Genomic DNA, 23232 nt, shown 5'->3' with positions numbered 1-23232 from the left:
GAAGCCCAGGAATTTCATATTTTGGTCCCCTTATTTGAGGAAAGACGTAGTGGCATTGGAGGCAGTTCAGGGGAGGTTCACTAGATTGATTCCAGAGATGAGGGGTTTGTCGTTTGAAGAGAGATTGAACAGTTTAGGCCTATACTCTGTGGAATTTAGAAGAATGAGGGGAGATCAAATTGAGGGATACAAGATGATAAAAGGTATGGGTAAAGTAGATGTGGAGCAGATGCTTCCTCTTGTGGGACATTCTAGGATAAGAGGTAGCAAATTTAAAACAGAGTTGAGGAGAAACTACTTCTCACAAAAGGTTGTGAATCTGTGGAATTCGCTACCCCAAAGCGCGGTGGATGCTGGGACAGTGAGTAAATTTCAGGAGTTAGACAGATTTTTAATTGGTAATGGGGTGAAGGGTTATGGGGAGAAGGCAGGAAAATGGGGATGAGGAGCATATCAGCCATGATCGAATGGCGGAGTGGACTCAATGGGCCGAATGGCCTAATTCTGCTCCTATATCTTATGAACCAACAGTACACAAAACAGATTTTCTATCAATTCTCTTCCTGGAATCTTTCCATGTATCCCCATATTAAAACATTGACTGCAAGACATTTTGGGACCTTCCTGAGGTTGTGAAAGGCAATACATAAATGCAAGTTCTTTCTTTGATATCAATTGCATCCCCAGTAAACCAACTGTGCAGAAAAAGAACTGGAAGCTTAAATTCAATTCTTGTGATACCAAAGAGTAGATGCTGCTTACCAACTGTCGTGTCCATCAAAGACAGTCTGCAGATCAGAACAGCAGCTGCAACACCTTCTGTTACAATGGGAATCTGGGTACTTTGTGAGGCCACCTTTTCAACAGTCTGCAGGAACAGCGGCAATAGCTCGAATGCTTGAAGTAAAGTGTCACCTGAGTGGGTGGAAAAGTATCACTGAACCGTGAGTGAGATTGTTGCAGGTGTTTTTTCCTCTTTTAAAAAGCAACATTGCATGAGTCAGTGAGAAAGGTGAACACATTTACAAAACCATCCAAGTCAACAGGAGGCAGGTGGAAATAAATACCTTGTGACTGTCTATATGAAGTCACATACACCTTTGTAACTGCCTCAACTTTTGAATGAAGTTTAATTGCTCTGCACAATGGAAAAGGCTGTTACCCCAATGAGAGTAAGAATCTAGTATTCTTGAAATGCTATTGCTTCCTCCTTCCCTCACCTCAACCCACCAACACCCGCCCTGCCCTCCTGTGCCTGTACTAACCAGTATTCCCAATGTATTCCTAAGCTTTTTCATGCCACATAGCATCCTAGAAATACAAATATGCACAATAATGCTACAACTAAAGTCAAGAAAGAAAGGTTGAGCAAGTAACCTAAAAAGGTTCTTGAATAACTATCTTCCCATTATATCAATAGTGCTATGTGGGAGATTATTCCAAACCTGTTTTATAAAATGCTGAACAAGGCCAGCTTGAGTTAAGAGGCCGTACAATTTATCAGTTGCTCATCCCTTCTGAAGTGTTCTGTGATCCTGATGTTCTTTTTCAGTCTTAAATCAGAGCTCCAGTAACATAGTGGTCATTTCCTCGGTTAGCAAACCAGGGATCTGAACTAGTAACTCAGAATGCAAATTTAAATCTCACCACAGGAGTTTAGGAACAGTTTACAAAATAAATCTGGAAATAAAAAGTAAAAATGATCTTGAAGCTGTCAGGTTTGTCATAAAGATGTAACTGGGAAGGAAGCCTGCCATTCCTACCCAGTCTGGCCGGTATGCAACACCAATGTGGTTGACTCTTTACGACCCTCTCCACTGGCCTCACAAGAGATGAGAGTTGTTTTTGTGACTCAGTTCTCATCTGACCCACAAGGATATGAAGTCAAGTCGCACACTGGGATTTGAGCACAAAAATCAAATGGAGTATTGACCGAGTGCTATACTGCTGGCAGTGCCACCTTTTGAATAAGACACGAAACTGAGGCCCCATCGCTTTATCCGGTGCATGTGAAAGATCCCATGACACTATTTCAAAGAACAAAGAACAATACAGCACAGGAACAGGTCTTCGGCCCTCCAAGCCCGCGCCGCTCCCTGGTCCAAACTAGACCATTCTTTTGTATCCCTCCATTCCCACTCCGTTCATGCGGCTATCTAGATAAGTCTTAAACGTTCCCAGTGTGTCCGCCTCCACCACCTTGCCCGGCAGCGCATTCCAGGCCCCCACCACCCTCTGTGTAAAATACGTTCAAAAAGAAAAGTTATCCCAGATGCCCTGATCAATATTTATTCCTTGATCAACATCACAAAAGGAAAGATCATCCAGTCATCACCACATTGCTGTTTGTAGGTGTTTTACGCGCACAAACTGACTGCCACTTTTACTAAACTACAGCATTGACTACGCTTCTAAAGTACTTCATTCGCTGTAAAGCCCTTTGGAATATCCGGTGGTCAGGAAAGGTGCTACACAAATGCAATTAAACTGCAAAAAAAGGCAATTCCATCATTAGGGATGGAAAATAAATACTAGCCTCAACCATCGAATGGTTTTTTAAAAAAAGTTCTATAGTAGGAGACTGATAATTCGTCATTAATGGCAGCTCATTGAGGAGTACAATGACTGTCCTTCAAACTTTGGTCTGAAATTTGAAAAGCATTCAATGATGAGTTTTGACTGAAAAGTTACTGCTAATGTTGAAGTTCTTATCCAAGTGTGCAAGGTCCTTTCATCTGCATGTCTAGTATGTTAATACCTGTGTAGTGTCCCACGTGAGGGAAACAGTTTCGCGAATTACCACTGCAATTATGTACACAAGTGGTGCATGGATTAATACAGACAGAGTTTAGGAAGCTGTAATTCTTGCCTGGAAGATCAGGCCATTGCTCCATTCCTGCCCCCCACACCGTTGTCCAGTTTCTTGGACTTATTCCCAGGTCCCACTGTGCTCTCCAAGCTATTCCATGGTGGCAAATCTCAGTCAAGTGTTTCTAAGCTCAGAGGCTTTGTCCAGTGCTGCCGGGCTCTGGTTCAGGCAAATGGGAGCAAGTCTGGGTGTGGAGTTTGCACCTTCTCCCTGTGTCTGCGTGGGTTTCATCCGGGTGCTCCGGTTTCCTCCCACAGTCTGAAAGACGTGCTGGTTAGGTGCATTGACCCGAACAGGTGCCAGAGTGTGGCAACTAGGAGAATTTCACAGTAACTTCATTGCAGTGTTGATGTAAGCCTTACTGGTAGCTAATAAATAAACTTTAAAATAAAGAAGCTCTTATAGATATGAGCAACTTAATAGATGATATCGACACTGCGATCATTGCATTCCAATTTTAGGTTGGATTGGTGAAACCATTAGTGCAGATCAGGAGACATCAAGTATCAGAAGCAAAAGCACAATTTTTTTAAAAACCATACTCACCACGGAATGAGACCAGCATACACTGCAGGTAAGCATGTCTGATGGCAGATGTCGAGGTTTTTAAGGTGAAGGCCTTCTTGAACCATTCGACTAGCTTCTTGGGAACCTCAGTGGTGAATTTGCTACACCAGAGTGTAAGGACAGAGATGGCGTGAAGCAATGTGCCCTCATGAACTGCAGAAAGAGCATGGAATCGTATTAGATAGACCCTCATACATCTAGGAAACTGACAATGATTGAAAAATCTACCCAAACATTCCCTAAATGACTCAAAAGCTTTTGAATTCACTACCCTATGCAAAGAGCCATTTCAAATCTTAAAACATACAAGAGGAGATTCCTGACATCACCTCAAAACCTTCTGTTCAGTTTGAAATCATCCTCATGTCCTACTTCCCTGACGTGTGTCAGTTGCCTCAGGGATAGGGGAGAGTTTCCTATTCTTCTTTTAATTCTAAATTAATTAGGGAGGTCTCATGGTGCAGAGATAGTGTTCCTGCCTCTGACCCAAAAGCTGCAGGTTCAAGTCCCACTCCAGCTGGTCAAGAAAGATGCATTCACAACACAGTCAAACAGGTTGAAGATGAACTTGTAAGTCCTTCTATTCTCCAATGGTAAGTATTAACAGTGGGAGAGGTTCCCGATCAGTGAGTGTCTCAAGATCCCACTATTTAACATACGTATGTTCATTTCCTCTTGAAACATGTGGTAAGGCAAGCTGATCATGTGTGATTTAAAAGCCTTGTCTGCAATGGATTTTTTTTCAGCTTTTTTGTGGGGAAAGGACTTACTGACAGACATACTTATTTAGAATACATTGATCAAAGCATATTCAAAGTACTCAGCTCAATACTGGTCACCATGCCATAGAAAGGACATTTGTGGATTGTACAAAGCTCAAAGAATAGCAACATGATTCAGCACAAAACACAAGGTGAGGAGCTGTGGAGAATGATTAGACAAGCACAAGCTCAGCAGTCTGAAGAATAAACAGAATTGGGCTGGAAAGATTGTGTGGAGCCAGCAGGGAAAAAACAGCAGATAAACATTAAAAAAACATGGATAGCAACAAAAATAAGTTCAAAAAAAAAGAAAGACTCAAGCCTGGAAGCAGCAAGGCAGGAGAAACTTATTGCAAGAGAACTTCTTCTGGAATTGGGCAGCACGGTGGCACAGTGCTTAGCACTCTTGCCTCTCACCGCCAGGAACCCAGGTTCGATTCCCGGCTTGGGTCACTGTCTAAACGGAGTCTGCGCTTTCTCCCCATGTCTGCGTGGGTTTCCTCCAGTTTCCTCCCACAGTCCAAAAGACGTGCTGTTTCGGTGCATTGGCCATGCTAAATTCTCCCTCAGTGTACCCAAACATGCGCCGGAGTGTGGCGACTAGGGGATTTTCACAGTAACTTCATTGCAAGCCTACTTGTGACACTAATAAATAAACTTTCTAACTTTCTAAACTCCAGATAAAGCATGAAATGATTTATCATGAAGGTAAATAGAATATTGCCGAGAAGTCAAACTCATAGGATCAGGGAATATATAATTATAAATGATTGAAATGAAAACGCAAAAAACAGGTGGCCATTCTGTCTGGCGAGCCTGTTCCGAAATGCAATTCGAGCATGGCCGATGGATGTCTCAGTTCTACTTGTCCACTTTGGCTCCAAATCCCTGAATAAGCTAAAACAGCTTTGACACTTTTAGTGGAGGAAAACAATGGGTAGTGTTCCAGATTGTGTTGGATACCAAGCTGACAGTGTTAGGATATCAGAGAGATAAGCCAACGTATGCTCTCATCCTCACTTGTTCTTGCCCTTTAAAGAATGCACTTAATCTCATCAGGAAGAAATCTTCTGGCAAAAATGACAGGAGAGAGAACTGGAGTTACTCACCTTCTTGCTGCAGGAAGGGGATGAATAGCTCAGTTACTGTACCACTGAGGGTTTGACTTGACAGGCCACTGACTGTATGGTGACTGCAGCTTCCAATTCCTGTGCACAGAAATGACTTGTTAATGAACATAATTCTACATTTCATGGAATAATACCTAACACACACACACTCTTACACATAACATCGTGTTCGCAACAGAATATCTGCTGCCTTTGTATTCAACACAATGGGCAGCACGGTGGCACAGTGGTTAGCACTGCTGCCTCACAGTGCCAGGGACCTGGGTTCAATTCCAACCTTCGGTCTCTATCTGTGTGGAGTTTGCACATTCTCACCGTGTCTGCGTGGGGTTCCTCTGGATGCTCCGGCTTCCTCCTACACTTTAAATTTGTGCAGGTGAATTAGGTGAATGGGCCATGCTAAATTGCCCCCTTAATGTCCAAAGATGTATAGGTTTGGGGGATTAGTGGGGTAAATGTGTGGGATTACGGGGATAGGGTGGGCCTGGGTAAGATGCTCTGCTGAAGAGTTAGTGCAGACCCATGGGCCCAATGGCCTCCTCTGGCACTGTAGGGATTCTATGAATGCCTCAGATGTCAAGTCCCCAACTACAGGGATCCTTCTGAAAATTCATAGAATCCCTACAGTGCAGAAGGAGGCCATTCGGCCCATCAACCTGCACCGACAACAATCCCACGAAGGCCCTATCCCCATAACCCTGCATATTTATCCTGCTAATCCCCCTAACATTAAGGGACAATTTAGCATGGCCAATCTACCTAACTCGCACATCTTTGGAATGTGGGAGGAAACCGGAGCACCCGGAGGAAACCCAGGCAGACATGGGAAGAATGTGCAAACTCCACACAATCACGCGAGGCCGGAATTGAACCCTGACGCTGTGAGGCAGCAGTGCTAACCACTGTGTCATCGTGCCGTGTGGAAAATTCTTACACTTGACATGAAGTTAACTGAGTTTGGAGATTCAAGAGCCACTATGTATGTAGCCATGCTGGGTGACCCTGTTCTTGCAGAAAGGCTGGAGAAGTCAAAATTGAGAGAGGCATGTACGTCGTTTGAGCTCTCTGTATCAAGCAGTGTCCAGAAACATTAATGAAATCTTTTGCAAGCAGCCAATGAGTGCCAAAATGTCTAAAGATTATGCAACAGGTTCAAATGCGAATACTTTATGCAGAGCTTTCACAAGCTGTTGAAAGTTAGAATGTCTTAAAACTAAACTGACAACTCATCCTGGCAAAGCTGTCAGTAAGCTAAGTTGGAATTGAACTAATTTGTGAAAGAATCTGGAACAAATATTTGCTCTGTAAACTAGGTGCAATATAAACACAAGGGAAATCTTGGCCATGATGGTCTATGGGTGGCACAGTGGTTAGCACTGCTGTCTCACAGCACCAGGGACCCGGATTCAATTTCAGCCTCAAGTCACTGTCTGAGTGGAGTTTGCACATTCTCCCTGTGCCTGTGTAGGTTTCCTCCGGGTGGTCCGGTTTCCTCCCACAGTCCAAAGATGTGCGGGTTAGATTGATTGGTCGTGCTAAATTGACCCTAGTGTCAGGGGATTAGCAGGATAAATGTGTGGGGTTGCGGGGGTGGGGCCTCGTTGGGATTGTGGTTGGTGCGGACTTGGTGGGCCGGGTGGCCTCTTTCTGTACTGCAGAATTCTATCATTCTACGCCCAGCCTGGATCTGCCACAGCCAAATTGAATCCAGACAGTGTGAAACTTCAGCTTTTGACTGTAACTTTTCCAAAGGTTGAGCTCAGATATGAGATGCAGAAAACAAAACAAAAAAATCAAGTGTCATTCAGTTTTACAACAATTTGGGCAAGAGATGAAGTGAATGGTTTTGCATCTAAGTAAAATAGACAGCAGCAACAATGCGATGATAATCTGAAAACTCTAATGAAGCTGTTCACCAACACAACTTGATTTCAACACCAGAGAAGAGGAGGATATGGGAGGAGGGGAGGAAGGAACAAACAAGCGCACACAGATTTTTCCCTCATGTGACAGGAACAGAAAGACAATAACAATTAGTACAGGAACAGAGACCAGAGGCCAAAGGATGCATCGAAAGGTCGGGGAAGGAGATCAGGGAAAATAAAATGCGGAACTCACTGAGCTACAGTAAAGTTTCTTTAAAAAAAAGTATACTCTCTCATAATTATCCCCTTTAACTGATTGTAGCCTAACAAAAATATAAATGAATGAGCAGAACGCATAAGTCAATCCAGTGACTGAATTTTCTCGTCGGTTTTCTTTTGATTAGTTGAGTGTTTGAGACAGAGACCCAATATGACATTCAAAGAATCACCAACTCAAATGCAGAGTGCACATATACGTCCTGCAGGGATATATTCCACATAGTCAATGAACACGGGGACAGATTAGCAGATTGGAATCTTATGAACCCCACCCCTCTGGACACCAAATGTGTGCAGAGCTACTTTGTTGCAATTCAACAGGCTAAAGCATCGGCAGAGTGTTGGTGAGCATCCACTACTTATCCAGTAAGGGCTGATCTCTTCCCATTAAGTCACTGATCTGGAGCATCATTGTCGAGTGTCTTGTGAAGAGAACCAAACTCCCAATGATACAATCACAGAATCCCTACAGTGTGTCTACTCTGCAGCTTCCATCAGCGTGCCAGGCTCACTGAACAAATCAACCAGTCAGCAAGGTGTGGGACTTCTGCAGGGCCAATGGTTACAGGCATCTTGACGTGCTTGACAATCCAAGCCACAGACAGCGAGTAACGCATCTCCAGTTTGCTCAGAGAGACAAGCACAAACCCTCTAATTCAGGAAACAACACCTCTCCACAATATATCTTCATTTTATTCCACAATTAGTAGAGATTGTATGAGCAAGTCTCTGGCCTTTTGGTCCAATTTGAAATGGTTTATATCACCAACCTGATAGTACACTTATCTTCTGGGATACAGCAGTCAGTTTACCCTCAGAACCTAGAGTAAAGAAACAAACGAGAGAGAGAAATTAGCAGCGATCACCCAAGACCAGAAATCGATGAAACAAATTTGCATTTATAGAGTGCATTGCACAACTCCAGGTCTCAAGGTACTTTGCAGCAAATTAAATACTTCTGAAAAATGCAGCAGCTAATTGTACAAAAGATGCCACAACCAACAATGTGATCGATGACTATGAAAACTGTTTATGATCATAGCCAAGACACAAGGCGAACCCTCCTGCTCTTGTCCAATAATACAATAGGATTTTAAACAGGGGAAACTGTATAAGGGGGTTTAAAAAAGCAAGAGCTCGTCTGAGAATCTGACAGAAAAGAAAAGCTGGTGACTGGGCTGGGAAAATGGCAGGAATCAGAAAGTGAACAAGGAATGCGGCCGATAAAAAGCACTGGGATGGTAAAAAAGCAGCATGAAACCAGGTATTTCAGAAAAGAAATGGAGTACTAAACAAACAGAATTGGGATGGAAAGGTTGTGTGGGGCCAACTGAAAAAAACAGCAGAAGATAAACCTTAAAAAATACCAGCATGGATGGCAACAAAAATAAGTGCAAAAAAAGAGAAAAACACAAGCCAGGAAGCAGCAAGATGGGAGAAACTTATTGCAAGAGAACTTCTTCTGGAATTGGCCGGCTTGTAGGCACAGTGGTTAGTGCTGCTGCCTCACAGCACCAGGGACCCGGGTTTGATTCCCGGCTTGGGTCACTGCCTGTGCGCAGTCTGCACGTTCTCCCCATGTTTGTGTGGATTTCCTCCGGGTGCTCCGGTTTCCTTCCACAGTCCGAAAGACATGCTGGTTAGGTGTATTGGCCATGCTAAATTCTCCTTCAGTGTACCCGAACAGGCACCAGAGTGTAGCGACTAGGAAATTTTCACAGTAACTTCATTGCAGTGTTAATATAAGCCTATCTGTGACACTAATAAATAAACTTTAGCACAATGGAGATAGGACTATTGTAACGCAGTTCTCTTCTGTCAACAAATGGTGCAAGTAACATAGTACCATAGCAGCAGCAACTAACCAGCACGTTAAGTTAGACAACCAGTATTAGTACTACATTAACTACACTAAAATAAACATGACATAAATAACATAACAAAGTGAAATGTTACATGCACTATTAAAGTAGCAGGATGTACATCCATAGAAATACATACACACATAAATGCAGGGGGCATTCGTGAATTTTTGTTCTGCAATGACTTACCCCCGAGAATGGCAAAGAGGTGCCTGACAAGAGATTCAGCAGCAGCCGGGTCACTGCATTGGTGAGTTAAGTTGCGTAAAGCTATCACCGCCTCGTCCATCAGTTGGGCATTGTTAGACTTCAGCTGACCTATAAGAAAGAAAGTGACAAACTTAACGCAGTCAAATCAACAATCCGCAGCCATCATTTTTTCAAAAAAACAAAGCAGCTTGCCGAATGAGTTAATTTACTCCCTTTTTATTGATTTAAGGTTTAGCTGGATCACAATACAGGAAATAAATACAATCAGATCTCCATTAACAGGCTTATGGGGCAATGTAGTAAATCTATAAATGTGGTCTATTTATTAATTAGGGCTGAGGACAACTCAGTACATGGCTTCACACTTACTTGCAAGGCCTTTGGCGATGTCCAAGGCATATTGGCTAAGGTCAAGAGTTACTGAAGATAATAGGTAGGAGATGGCTGGAAAGAACAATCAGATTCGGTAAGTGAACAAAGAAATACTCAGTACATAACTTCACCCAGCAGTAATTCAATACAACTGTGTCAAAATGAAGACTTGCATTAATAAAGTACCTTTCACAACTCCAAGGTGCTTTACAGTCAATGAAATGTTTCTGAGGTGTAGTCGCTGTGGAATTTAGGAAAGATGGGAGCCGATTTGTGCACAGCAAGTTCCCACAAACAACATGTGATAATGAGCAGATAATCTGCTTTTGATGATGTTGATTGTAAATTATCTGAGGGAAAAATATTGGACAGGGTATTTGGGAGCACTCTTCAAAATAGTGCCATGGGATTTTGTGCATCAACACGAGAGAGCAGACACAGTCTCAGCTTAATATCTTATCCAAAACATGGGCCATCTGACAGTGCAGCATTCCCTTGGAGGGTCACATTATAGGGTCAGGATGGAATTTTGTGCTCACAATCGAGCCGAGGGTGTATCTGAGGCACAGTTGGCATGTACTGTAGAAACATTTAAAACCAACGAGAGAGAAACATTTCAAATTCAACTTGTGGTTCAAATTCCTTGTGATCATGAGGAAGTCCTGACAAGCACACATGCGGTATTTAGGCAAGAAGTTTAAACTTCCGATTGCTGGTTTGACCCTGCTGCACAATTCCGTGCGATGGTGGGGGTCAGATGGCCAGAATCACAATAGAGCTGTTTGTCCTATACTCACCTCACACAGATTTACTTGAGAGCTCTCCCTAGCAGATGTAAAGGCTGCTCAAGGACATAGCACTAGGTAAATCAACTGCAGCGTCAAAACCTCCAACACCACTGTAACCCAACAGCATTCAGCTCATCATTCCTCCACACACCCCCCCAAACCCGGCAATGCTCAGCAACCCCTCGCAGTAACAATAAACCCCAGCTCTCCCTCCCACCCCATGACAATATTCACCCCCTCACCCAATTCACCTTTTGGAGACCTCGGCTCCGGCATTGTCAAGAGCTGCGCAGGGAGAAGGAATGAGAATTCTTCAGGGTTGGGTGGGGTTTGGTGAGCAGTTGGTGGTTGAGGAAATGGGTGAGCATTGTGGGATTGCGAGGTTGGGGGGGGCGGGGGTGGTGGGTTGCATTTTCCATAGGTTGGCAGCCCCAGCTCCATTTAAAAACAGAGCAAGTCAATCAACTAAAGACAGACCTTAAGCATTTAGCCTCCTGACTCTGCTTGTCATGGTCCCTGCTCGGTCGCTGAAGGGAGCTCTGCGGATTTATAATTAGCTTCAGTAATGGTTCAGGGCAGATGTGGGGTGTTTGAAAATCAGATCGAATCAGCCACAATGATCATGATGGTGAAACAGCTAGAGAACGTTCACTACCTAGCCTTGCACGAAGCATGTTCATGTGATAATTTTGTTTTTATTTGTTTTTCAGATTGGAGTGACTTTAGCAAGGCCAGCATTTACTCCCCATGCCTTATTGCCTTTGAGAAGGTGGTGGTGAGATGCCATCTTGAACTACTGCAGTCCATCTGATGTAGGCACACCCACAGTACTGTTTGGAGAGGAGTTTCAGAATTTTGACCTTGCAACATTGAAGAACGGCGATATAGTTCCAAAGTCAGGTTGGTGTGAGAGTTGTCGGGAACATTGCAGGTGGTGGCATTCCTATGCACCTGTTTCTTTTGTCCTTCTGGGTGGTCGAGCTCTCGGGTTTGGAAGATGTAGTCGAAGGAGACTTATTGGGTTGCTGCAATGCATCTGTAGATGGTACACACTAGTGGCGGAGGCTGTGAATGTTTAAGGTAGTGGATGGGTTGTTGATCACTGGAGTGCTTTGTTATGGATATTGTCGAGCTTCTTGAGTGCTGTTGGAGCCACACTGATCTAAGCAATGGGAGAGTATTCGAACACACATTGTGTCTTGTAGATGGTCTACACACTTTGGGGAGTCAGGCAAGTTACTTGCCACAGAATTCCCAGCCTCTGACCTGCTCTTGCAGCCACAATCTTTATATGGCTGGTCCAGTTCAGTTTCTGAGAAACAGTAGATTGACGATGCTGGAAAACTAACAGCCAGACAAGAGAAGATTGGAAGGACAGAATAAATGGCTTGGCATTAACAAGGCAGGCCAATGTGCATCTCACTTACTTTCAATTACATTCTCAGGGCTGCGCAGGATAGATTTATGCATTGTCGGGAGCAGGGAGTCCTTGAATTCTTGATGGGACACGTGTCGAAGCAACGACTCACAGCGTTCCTGCAAAAACAAGCAGTATAGACTCAAAAGGTGGTTGTTTCTGCACTAAATGACAATAAAATGTACATTTTCTTCATGGTCACGTATAAAACTATACCACCCTGAATTTCTTGGAAGCCATCCTATTCGCCAATTGGTTAAGCAAAGACTTTCTAATCATAGAATCACAGCACAGAACATCGAGTCCACCCCGACACATTAGAAACACCTGAACTCCCACCTAATCCCATTTCCCACTTAATCTTGGCCCATAGCCCTGAATGATATGATGTGCCTGTGCTCATCCAGATACTAAGTAGAAAGTTTCAAGTCCGTTTCACAGCTGTGAGCAATGAAACACAAAAGTGCCCCATAACCAATAACCTGAATGGACAGCTTAACTGGAGACAACTGACTAAAGAAACCACGTGCTCATTTTATTGAAATTCTTACAAATATTCGGAATGACGCCAAATCGTTGCTCACCAGGATATATTTGGGAGGTTTGGTCTTGCTCATCAGGATAGTCTTCAGGTAGAGCTCTAACATCTGGGCCTACAACACAATCGTGAGGGGAAATCGGTTAGTCTTTCTCCAGGAGAACTGATTAATGTATATTACCGTAGCATTTAAAAACAATGATGCCAAAGATAAGACATTGCAAACCACTCCCAGTTTCTGATCACTAGGTTCAAGAATTCTCTTGGACACACCTGTGCAGAGTTTTGCACAAAATGAGACATTGGCCTTTATATTTCTTGTGTGCAGCCATGCATGTATGGTAACATATAGGGCTGACTTGTGCTTGGCCTGAGGGGGACTTTCAGGTTGCTGTGCAGTTACGCAGATTATAGAGGGGGTACAGCAGAGATTTACCAGAATAATGCTGGGACTAAAAGGGTTTAAGCATAAGAGGAGATTGAATAGTCTAGGCTGGTACTCCCTTGATAGTAGAAGATTATGGGGTAATCGACACAGAACATAGAATCCCTGCACTGACTCTTCGACAGAGCATCCCACTCAGGCCCATTCCCCGCCCTATCCTCGTAACCCCATCATTTACCTCACTAATTCTCCTAATTGACACTAAAGGACAACTTAGCATGACCAATGCACCTAACCTACACATCCTTGGACTGTGGGAGGAAACCAGAGCACCCGGAGGAAACCCACGCAGACACGGGGAGAACATGCAAACGCCTCACAGACAGTGACCCAAGGCTGGAATTGAACTGTGTCCCTGGCGCTGTGAGACAGCAGCGCTAACCACTGTGACACTCTCTAATCAAGGTGTATATGATACTTTTAAAGGAGTTGACAAGATTGACAAGAAAGAGAGAAACCATTTTCCTCTGGAACAGAATATAAACTTCAACAAGTTCGAGCTCGGTCAGAGATGATGTCAGGGAGTAACTCTTCACACAAAAGACTGGAAATCTGGGAATCTCTGCCCTAAAATGCTGTTACGGTTGAGGGCCAAAGGGAAATTGAAAACTGGGATGGCCAGATTTTGGTGAAGCAAGGGTATTAAGACTTATGGAACCAAGGTGATAGGAGATATAACACAAGTCAGCTGCAATCTACAACACTCACAATCAGAGATACCCACTTCAATCCAACTCTGCTGAGTTCTAAAATAAAAGCAAAATGCCACAGATGCTGGAAACGGAGCTAAAAACAGAAACTGTCGGAAATACTCTGCAGTTCATGCAGCTTCTGCGGAGAAGTCAAAAGAGTTAATTCTTCGAGTTGAATAGGACTCTTCCTCACAAGTATTTCCAGCTCTTTCTGCTTGTGTTTCTGAGTTCCCACTGCCCGGGATGATTCAATAAGGTAAGCTGTGATTAGGGAGGAGTGAAGAAAGTGGCTCCATAAAGCAGAACTACTATTAGAACTACTATTCCTCAGAAAACTAAGGAAATTTGGCATGTCTGCTACGACTCTCACCAACTTTTACAGATGCACCATAGAAAGCATTCTTTCTGGTTGTATCGTAGCTTGGTATGGTTCCTGCTCTGTCCAAGATCGCAAGAAACTACAAAGGGTCATAAATGAAGCCCAATCCATCACGCAAACCAGCCTCCCAATCCATTGACTCTGTCTACACTTCCCGCTGGCTCGGAAAAGCAGCCAGCATAATTAAGGATCCCACACACCTCGGACATTCTCTCTTCCATTGGGAAAAAGATACAAAAGTCTGAGGTCACATACCAACCGACTCAAGAATAGCTTCTTCCCTGCTGCTGTCAGACTTTTGAGTGGACCTACCTTATATTAAGTTAATATTTCTCTGCACCCTACCCATGACTGTAATGCTTCATTCTGCACTCTCTCCTTTCCTTCTCTATGCTTTGTCCGTATAGCGCGCAAGAAACAATGCTTTTCACTGTAACCCAACACGTGACAATAATAAATCAAATCAAATCAAACCAAATCAAATAGATCCCAAAATTTGCAAAGCAAGGTTCTCCCAAAAGCGGAAAGCAATGTGTCCAGTGTGGGATGGTCTACGTACCTTATGTTTGTTGATGGAGGCAATGTCTTTCTGGTCTGTACAATACTGCACCAGCACGCCCAGCATTGCTAAGTGTAATGGGTTTGGGTCCAGACCCACTGTTGTTGCCAAATACTCCTGTGTAAGGTCTGGGTTCTGAAGAGACCAGAAGTAAAACAGTTAACATATCAACTTGACAAGTTGCACGGCGGCAGCACAGTGCTGTTCAACGATGCTCTCCCATATAGGCCTTGATCTCAAGTATCTGTGGGACTCAGCTAACCAGCGCACTGCATACCTTCGAGCACGGCCAAATTTGTCAGACCCATTCTCAAATATAACCTCAGACAGTGGCTGTAATTTCTAGTTAACTACCACTAATTTATGCAGCCAGATCGCAATTGATTATCATTCTTGAAAAGTTCAGTCTCCACATATTATGAGGAATTGTCAGCTCTCGCCTGGGTCTACATCATACTCCAATACAGCAGAGGCAGTGCAGTACAGAGGGAGTACAGCACTGATACATCTTTCAGATGAGGCGAGGCCCGGTCTACTCCAGTGCATTAAACACTGCAATGCATTATTCCGAAGGGCTGGGGAATTTTCAATAACAAAAATTTGTATTTACACAGTACCTGTAATGAAAAATCCTCCCAACATGTTTCAAATGTAGCATTGTGAAGCAAAAATTAAGGCAATATTAGGGCCAACGGCCAATAGCTTGGTTAAGAAGTAGGTTTTAAAGAGCACCTTAAGAAAAGAGAGTTAGAGAGGCAAAGGTTTAGGGAGGGTATTCCAGAGGTTAAGAGCGTTGGCAGCAAATGCACAGCCACCAATGGTAGTGCAATTAAAATCGGGGATGGTCAGGAGGCTGGATTAATGAGCACATACATCTCCGAGGTTTGTGGGGCTGGACATTAAAGATAGGGAGGTGCGAAGCCAGCCATAAACTTTAAAACAAGAATGAGAAATTTAAAATTGAGGTGCTGCTTGACCAGAAGACAGTATAGGTCAGTGAGCACAAGCTGATGGGTAAACTAGACTTGACGCAACTAAGAACATAGGCTGCAAAGTCTTGGATGAACTTGAGCTTACCAAGGGGAGGATAGTTATGTCTGGAGGTAACAAAGAGCTTCTGGCGGAGACAAACTGAGCTGCAGTGGGGACTAGGCAATTTTACAGACGTAGAATTAGACAGCATCAGTGATGGTGTGAATACAAGGTCAGAAGTTCATCTTGGGGTCAAATATCACATCAAGGTTCAGCCTCAGACAGTTGCCAGGGAGAGAAATGGAGTCAGTAGTTGGAGATTGTGGCACGGACCGAAGACAATAGTTTTTGGTCTTCCCCATGTTTAGTTGGAGGAAATTACTGTTCATCCGGTACTGGATGTCAGACAAGCGGTCTGCTAACTTGGCAAGAGTGGAGGAGTCGAGAGAGGTGTTGATGAGGTAGAACTGGGTGCTGTCAGTGTACATGTGAAAACTCTCACTCTGCTTTCGGATGATGTTGCCGAGGGGCACAAGAGGGGGTCCAAATAAAGATCCTTCGCGGACACCAGAGGTGTGGGAGCAGGAAGAGAAGCCATTTTAAAGTGATACCCTGGCTACAATTAGATCAGATTGGAACCTAAAGAGTGCAATGCCACCCAGCTCGGCAACGTGGAGATATTGGAGAAGGATGGCATGGTCAACTATGTCAAAGACTGCAGACTGATCGAGAGGATCCAGAGTGATGGTCACAGTCACAGAGGATGGCATTTGTGGCTTGAATAAAAGAACTCCAGATTCCTGGCTAATGTTTATCCCCCAAAGTAATATCACTAAACACTGATCATCGCATTACTATTTGTAGAATGCTGGTGTGTGTAAAATTGGCTCACAGATCCTACATCGCAACAGTTGTAGAACGTTTAACAACCATGAGTGCTAATTCTCTGCAAGAGTAATTTAGCTTGACCACTCCTCTGCCCTTTCCCTGCAATCCTTTAATTCTTCAGGTGCTTACCCAATCCTCTTTTTGATAACTACAACCAAATCTCTCTCCACCCTCTTAAGCCATTGTATTCCAGATCCTAACCACTCACTTCGAACAAAAATATTTTCTCACAGGCCTTTGGTTCTTTTACCAACCAATTTCAATCTATGTTCACCGGTTCGAACACTTCCGCCAATGGGAACAGTTTCTCCCTATCTGCTCTATTTAGATTGCTGATGATCCGAACACCTTTATCAAATCACCTCTCAAACATTTCTTCTCCAAGGAGTACAGCACTGGCTTCTCAAATCTGACATCGTAACTGAAGTCCCTGGAACGATTCTCCGAGATCTTTTCTGCACCCTCTCCAAAGCCTGAGTCCTTCCTAAAGTCTGATGTCCAAAATCAGACACAATTCCTCTGCTGAAGCTGAACTGGTGCTTTATAAAGATTCATTATAACTATGCTTTTGTACACTTTGGCTCGACTTAAGTAGCCTCGAATCCCAAATACCTATTTAAACATTTCCTCAACACACTCTGCCACCTTCAACATATACCGCAGGTCTTGATATTTCTGTGTTCACGTTAGGATTGTACTCTTTGGTCTATAATATTGATTGTTCTAAGCGCTTCATCGGGAGTAAAGCATTTTAAGAAATCCTGAGTTTGTGAAAAGCTTCCCATTACTCCACAGAAAATCATCTCATTGTAAGATTTACTTCAAATGCAACTATCAGATCACGTGTGTTTCCCCCACTCTGCCATACTCCGAGCTCTTTGACCAGCAGAAGACCCAAAACTCCAGAATACTGCAATGAAGTAGCTGCATTCATTCTGTGGCAGAGTTTCAGCACTATGTCCATCCACAACATTGACAGAGAATACAAACAGGCACAATATACACTCACGGAAAGTTCCTGTCATCCATCAGCACCAACTGCCTCCAATTCTCCCAAACATAGCCTCATACAGTGTAGTCACATGCCCTTGTTTATTGCTCTCCCATTACTCAGCCTCACCCACCCCCTCACTTAGGCAACACCTTCCTAGCCACCAAACCACCCTTGCCCCCCCCGCCCCCAAACACCCGATCCGGAGATTACTCTATCGCCAGGACCCCAACGATTCTGTTCTTTCCTTACCTCTTTCCACAGATGTTTGAGTTTCTTCAGGACTCCATTCACCGCATGCTTGTTACCGCCACCCACAACCTCCGTTAAGAGCAGGCACTGTACATCCACCTATCAGGATACACGCAGTTAGATCAGCATAAAAATTGTACAAACGATGCGGTTAGCACTAACTACAAAGCAGCATCCCGTGGAATTCAAAACCTCTGATTCACAGGCTTGGCTTTTTTATCCATTTGATTTTAAAACTAAATCTTTGCACAAGTGGAGTGTTTCCACAGTTCACTCTTATGAATTAGGTGCAGAATTAAGGCTCTCTGCTCAAGAGCATGATTCAACTCCAAACAGAAGGAGGCAGCATCTACTGCACCGGTGAGTTTTTCAATGTCCACACCAGGCACATGCATCTGTGTATCTGAAGGTCTAACTACAGATTAATCTCTGTAATCTTTCAATCTGGATTGGTCCTGAGCTCCAATTTCTTGTTGATTATGGGCCAAAAAGGGGATCTACATCGAGATAGAGGACAAGGCTGCAGTACTAAGTGAGCACGACACATCTACCTTTACAAAAGGACAAGATGCTACCAAAGTTATAGTGAAAGAGAAGATAGTTGAGGTTCCAACAAAAACAGAAAATGCTGGAAAATCTCAGCAGGTGACGAAGGGTCATCCAGACTCAAAACATTGGCTCTATTCTCTCTCCACAGATGCTGTCAGACCTGCTGAGATTTTCCAACATTTCCCTTTTTGTTTCATATTCCAGCATCCGTAGTTTTTGCTTTTATCATATTTGAGGCTCCATAGGTCTTAAAAAATGATAAAAGTGCAGGTATGAGAAAGGCTGGGGTGTATTTAAAAGTTGACAAAAAGAAGTTGATAAATCACCAGGACCAATGGGAGCCACTTGCTGACCATAAATTTCCAATCCTCCTTAGATTAGGAGTGGATGAAACATTGTTGTTCAAATACGAAGCAAAGATGAACCAAGTAAGTACTTGTTTAGAAATGATCATCTGGAAAAGCACGAACACTCATTTGGATGAATTAGTTCAGGAAAACCAGCTTGGATTTATTAAAGGCATATCAGGTTTAACAAACTCAACTGAAGTTTTTGATGAAATAACAGAGGGGAACACAGCTGCTATGGTGCACATGAACTTCCAAAAGATGTTTGATAAAGTGCCACATAAGAGATTTGCCAGCCAGGTTTAAGTGCATGGAATAAATGGACCTTGGCAGCCTGGATACAAGCGTGGTTGAGTGCCAGGAAACAGAGAGCGGGTGTGAACTGTTGTTTTTCAAACTGGAGGAAAGAGTGCAGGTGGGATACCTCAGAGGCCTGCACAAGGATCACTGCTTTTCTCAGTATGTATTAGTGACTTAGACATTGGTGCGCAGGGCACACTTTCAAAATTTGCATATGACATAAAATTTGGAAATATTGAGAGCTGTAATGAGGATGGTGATAGAATTCAGGAAAACACCAACAGGCTGGCGAATGTGGCAGATAAAATTTAATGCAGAGAAATGTGAAGAGATCCATTTTGGTAGGAAGCACGAAGAAAAGCAATACAAAATAAAGGGTAAAACTCTAAAGGGGTGCAAGGACAGAAGTGGAAGCAAGTATATGTGCACAAATCATTGAAGGTGGCAGAGAAGATTGAGAAAGTTACATTATGGGATGCTGGGATTGATAAATAGAGGCATTATAAAAGCAAGAAAGTTATGATGGACCTATGTAAAATAGTGACTCAACAATAAGAGGAACATTGGGTCCAATTCTGGGCACTGCATTTTAGAATGTTAAAGTTTATTTATTAGTCACAAGTAAGGTTTACATAACACTGCAATGAAGTTACTGTGAAATTCCCTAGTTGCTACACTTCAGCACCTGTTCGGGTCATTGCAACTAACCAGCACATCTTTCAGGGAGGAAACTGGAGCACCCGGAGGAAACCCACATAGGCACAGGGAGAACGTGTAGACTCCACACAGACAGTAACCCAAGCCAGGAATCGAACCCGGGTCCCTTATGCTGTGAAGCAGCAATGCTAATCACTGTGCCGCCTACTTAGAGAGGGTGCAGAAAATATTTAAGAGAATAGCTCCAGGGATGAGGGATGGGTGATGATGAGCCTGTTCTCCTCGAAAAGATTAAGAAATTTGATACAAGTGTTAAAAATCATGAGGGGTCTGGACAGAGTAGACAAAGAGAAACTGTTCCTACTGGCGGAAGGTTTGAGAATCACAGGACACCAATTTATGGTGACTGGCAAAAGAACAAATGGCAACGAGGAAAAAAAACTTTCCTTTTTACACAGCAGCTGGCCCGAATTTGGAATGCTTGACCCGAGTGTGAGGTGGAGGCATGATTTGCCTGGGCTTGCAAAATCTCACTAACTGTCCTGGCTTGAGACAATTCACACCTCTTTAACCTGTGCTTAACCCTCTCTCCACTCACATCGTCTGTAACTGTAAAGACTTGATTACCTGTTAAGACTCGCATTCCAACCATTATCTTGTAACTGATTTTGTGTCTATATATGCCCTGTTCCACTCACCTGATGAAGGGGCAGTGCTCCGAAAGCTCATGATACCAAATAAACCTGTTGGACTTTAACCTGGTGTTGTGAGATTTCTTACTGTGCCATTCTGTCACTGGTAACACTCTTGTATCAGAGTTTGAATGTTTTCAGTTCAGATCCCATGCCAGAGACTTCCATACATCATCTAAGCTAACACTCCAGCCCAATACTGAATTTCACTGTTAGCGGAGCCCTCTTTTGGATGAGATGTTAAAGTGAGGTCCTGTCCATCCTCTTGTGTGGACTATTAGAAGAAGAGGGGAGTTCCGGCCAACTGCTATCACTGGATATTGATAGGAAGTTTGATAAAATGGTTAAAAACACAAATGGGATCCTCAAATTTATAAATAGAGGCGGTATACATGGCTTCTCCCAAGTGAGAGCTATTGTAAATGAATTGCACACTATGAAAAAAAAGGTTGAAATTTCAGCCAGGAAGCAAAACAATCTTTTTTACTCTTCTCAAGAAATTAACAGCTTTGGGAAGTTAAGCATCGAGTGTCCAAAACCGATCATCAAGCTCATTCCCTGCAGTCTGTGCACTTCCCGCTTTATTACATGCTCCACCGAATTCACTACCTGAGAATTCCTGTAAAAAGCTCCCACTGTGCTGCCCCCTAACAGGTGACTTGAGCAAAAACTGTTGAACATCAAACAACGGCACAGCGGCAGAGTGGTTAGCACTGCTGCCTCACAGCGCCAGGGACCTGGGCTGGGTTCAATTTCCAGTTTGGGTCACTGTGGAGTCTGCACTTCTCCCCGTATCTGCATGGGTTTCCTCCGGGTGCTCCAGTTTCCTCCCACAGTCCAAAGATGTGCGGGTTAGGGGGGATTGGCCACGCTAATTTGCCCCTTAGTGTCGGGGGACTAGCTAGGGTAAATGCATGGGGTTAGGGCTTGTGGTTGGTACAGGCTCAATGGGCCAAATGGCCTCCTTCTGCACTATAAGATTCTATGATTCTACCATATTCATTCAGGCATAGCTGCTTTCCTTTCAGCTGAAGATTCAACCAGCTCCAGTTGTATTTTCTAAGTATTACAATAACTCTCCCAATCCATGCCTTAGTAACCACATGCAGTAAGTAGCCACTTCCACATTCCCTCACTCACCAACTTTTTCCACATCTCAGTTGCTCGTTTCTCAGGGGTTGTGAAGGCTGTCTTGACCAGCAGTAATGTCCAGTTTAGAGCAAGGGAAGCTGCTGACGCACTGCTCTTACTGTCAGGATGAGAGAGAGCAAGTGAGAGTGTGCTTAGGAGTAAGTGACATTAGATTATTACAGTCATAAGCATTCAAACAAGCATAGGCTCAAAAATAACATGAACGGCAACCAGCAAAACCACATCCGATTGGTCTTCAGTCACCCTTCGGCACATTACTGGGTTGGAAAAGTGCTGGATATTATCCATGCTTTCAACTGTCCTGTTACACTCGACTGCAATCAATAAAGGTGGTAACTGGATCACGATGGAGCTGGGAATCACAGCAGTGCCCCATCAGCTTCCAATGAAAGATGACAAAGTCTAGTTTGGACCAGGGAGCGGCGCGGGCTTGGAGGGCCGAAGGGCCTGTTCCTGTGCTGTATTGTTCTTTGTTTGTTCAAAGGAATTCCGTTGGGAAGCAGGATTATCTCATTTGCCATAGCCAAAAGACCCAATTAGCAAAGGAGGAAGCATAGCACCTTAGAGCACAGAAAGAGCACCTTCAGCCAGTTCTCTGGAAAAGCTGAACCTGAGGACATTTAATATTCAATCTCTGCTTTACATCAATTCCATTTTGACTTGCGATCAAGACCATGAAGCCTCCATTTCAGATGATGATATATTTGCATCAGTCGGTGAGATGGTGGCACTGTGGTAATGTCACTGGACCAGTAATCCAGAGCGCCAGGTTAATGTTCTGGGGACAAAGGATCAAATCCCACCTGGTAGAATTTCAATTCAATTAATAATCCGGAATATAAAATTAATCGCAAGTTATGATGGCCATGAAACCATTTGTTGATTGCTGTAAAAACCCACCTGGTTCGCTAATGTCCTTCACTGAAGGAAATCAGCCTTCCTTTCCTGGTCCGGCCTACATGTAACTCCAGGCCCACAGCAATGTGATTGGCTTTTAACTGCTATGGTGTGGCAAGTCATTCAGTTCAAGAGCAAACAGGAATAGGCAACCAATGCTGGCCTTGCCAGTGGTGCTCACATCCCATGAAAGAATAAATTTCAAACTCTTCCAGTAAACACAAACTGCTGTAAAAATCAACACAAATCTCCTTGGCACTAGCCTCACAGTTCAGCATCCTTGTTCTTGGCTTTGCATACCTTGGATTGCCTTTCTTACAAGTGATTCCCGTCGACTGCAGGCATTGAATCAGGTGTTTTGTTGTTGCCTCAGCATGACTTTCAACCAATTGCTGAATAACAGCTTGCAGGGCTCTCTGGGATGCTGCATCTCTGCCAAATAATAACAAAACAAATCTTTAAGTTAATTCCAGTGCTTTTCAAAAGCCTCAGTAAACAGCAGCCTAATTGGAAAGCACAGACTCATGCACTTGGAATTACTGCTTCAAATCACTTCAAATATTCAGAAGGCCACTGAGATGGAAGGTTTGAACTTGTGCAGTGCCCTGCTCAGCAGTGGCCGGTTTGAGATATGTTACTAATTGGAGGATGGGGAAAGCTGCAACTAATCTCCCATGTAGTCACTTCTCAGCCCAAACATGAATGTTGCATGTGGGCACAGAATTCCTCATTGCACAGTGATATCTCCATTTACAGCACAGGTAATCAGTGGACATCCCCACTTCTGACATGGAGGGAGCAT

At 43.7% G+C, this 23232-nt stretch overlaps 1 protein-coding gene across 2 annotated transcripts in view; it reads right to left on the bottom strand.

Annotated features, from left to right (window-relative positions):
- Positions 1-23232, bottom strand: part of gcn1 (GCN1 activator of EIF2AK4) — a 143140-nt gene that overhangs the window by 102306 nt on the left and 17602 nt on the right. For both annotated transcript variants that reach the window (XM_078226837.1, XM_078226838.1), the window contains exons 4-15: positions 22731-22862; positions 21522-21630; positions 17837-17935; positions 14734-14868; positions 12705-12773; positions 12131-12239; positions 9913-9987; positions 9523-9651; positions 8242-8292; positions 5307-5405; positions 3416-3589; positions 763-915 (exon numbers count right to left, since the gene is read on the bottom strand). In XM_078226837.1, the coding sequence (XP_078082963.1) occupies positions 763-915; positions 3416-3589; positions 5307-5405; positions 8242-8292; positions 9523-9651; positions 9913-9987; positions 12131-12239; positions 12705-12773; positions 14734-14868; positions 17837-17935; positions 21522-21630; positions 22731-22862 (1334 nt within the window). The remainder of the gene's footprint in view (positions 1-762; positions 916-3415; positions 3590-5306; positions 5406-8241; positions 8293-9522; positions 9652-9912; positions 9988-12130; positions 12240-12704; positions 12774-14733; positions 14869-17836; positions 17936-21521; positions 21631-22730; positions 22863-23232) is intronic.

This window comes from Mustelus asterias, chromosome 13 (genome assembly GCF_964213995.1).
Source record: "Mustelus asterias chromosome 13, sMusAst1.hap1.1, whole genome shotgun sequence".
NCBI classification, from domain to species: Eukaryota; Metazoa; Chordata; class Chondrichthyes; order Carcharhiniformes; family Triakidae; genus Mustelus; species Mustelus asterias.
The sequence above is the reverse complement of the archived record's forward strand: the minus strand, read 5'-3'. Positions and strand labels throughout refer to the sequence as shown.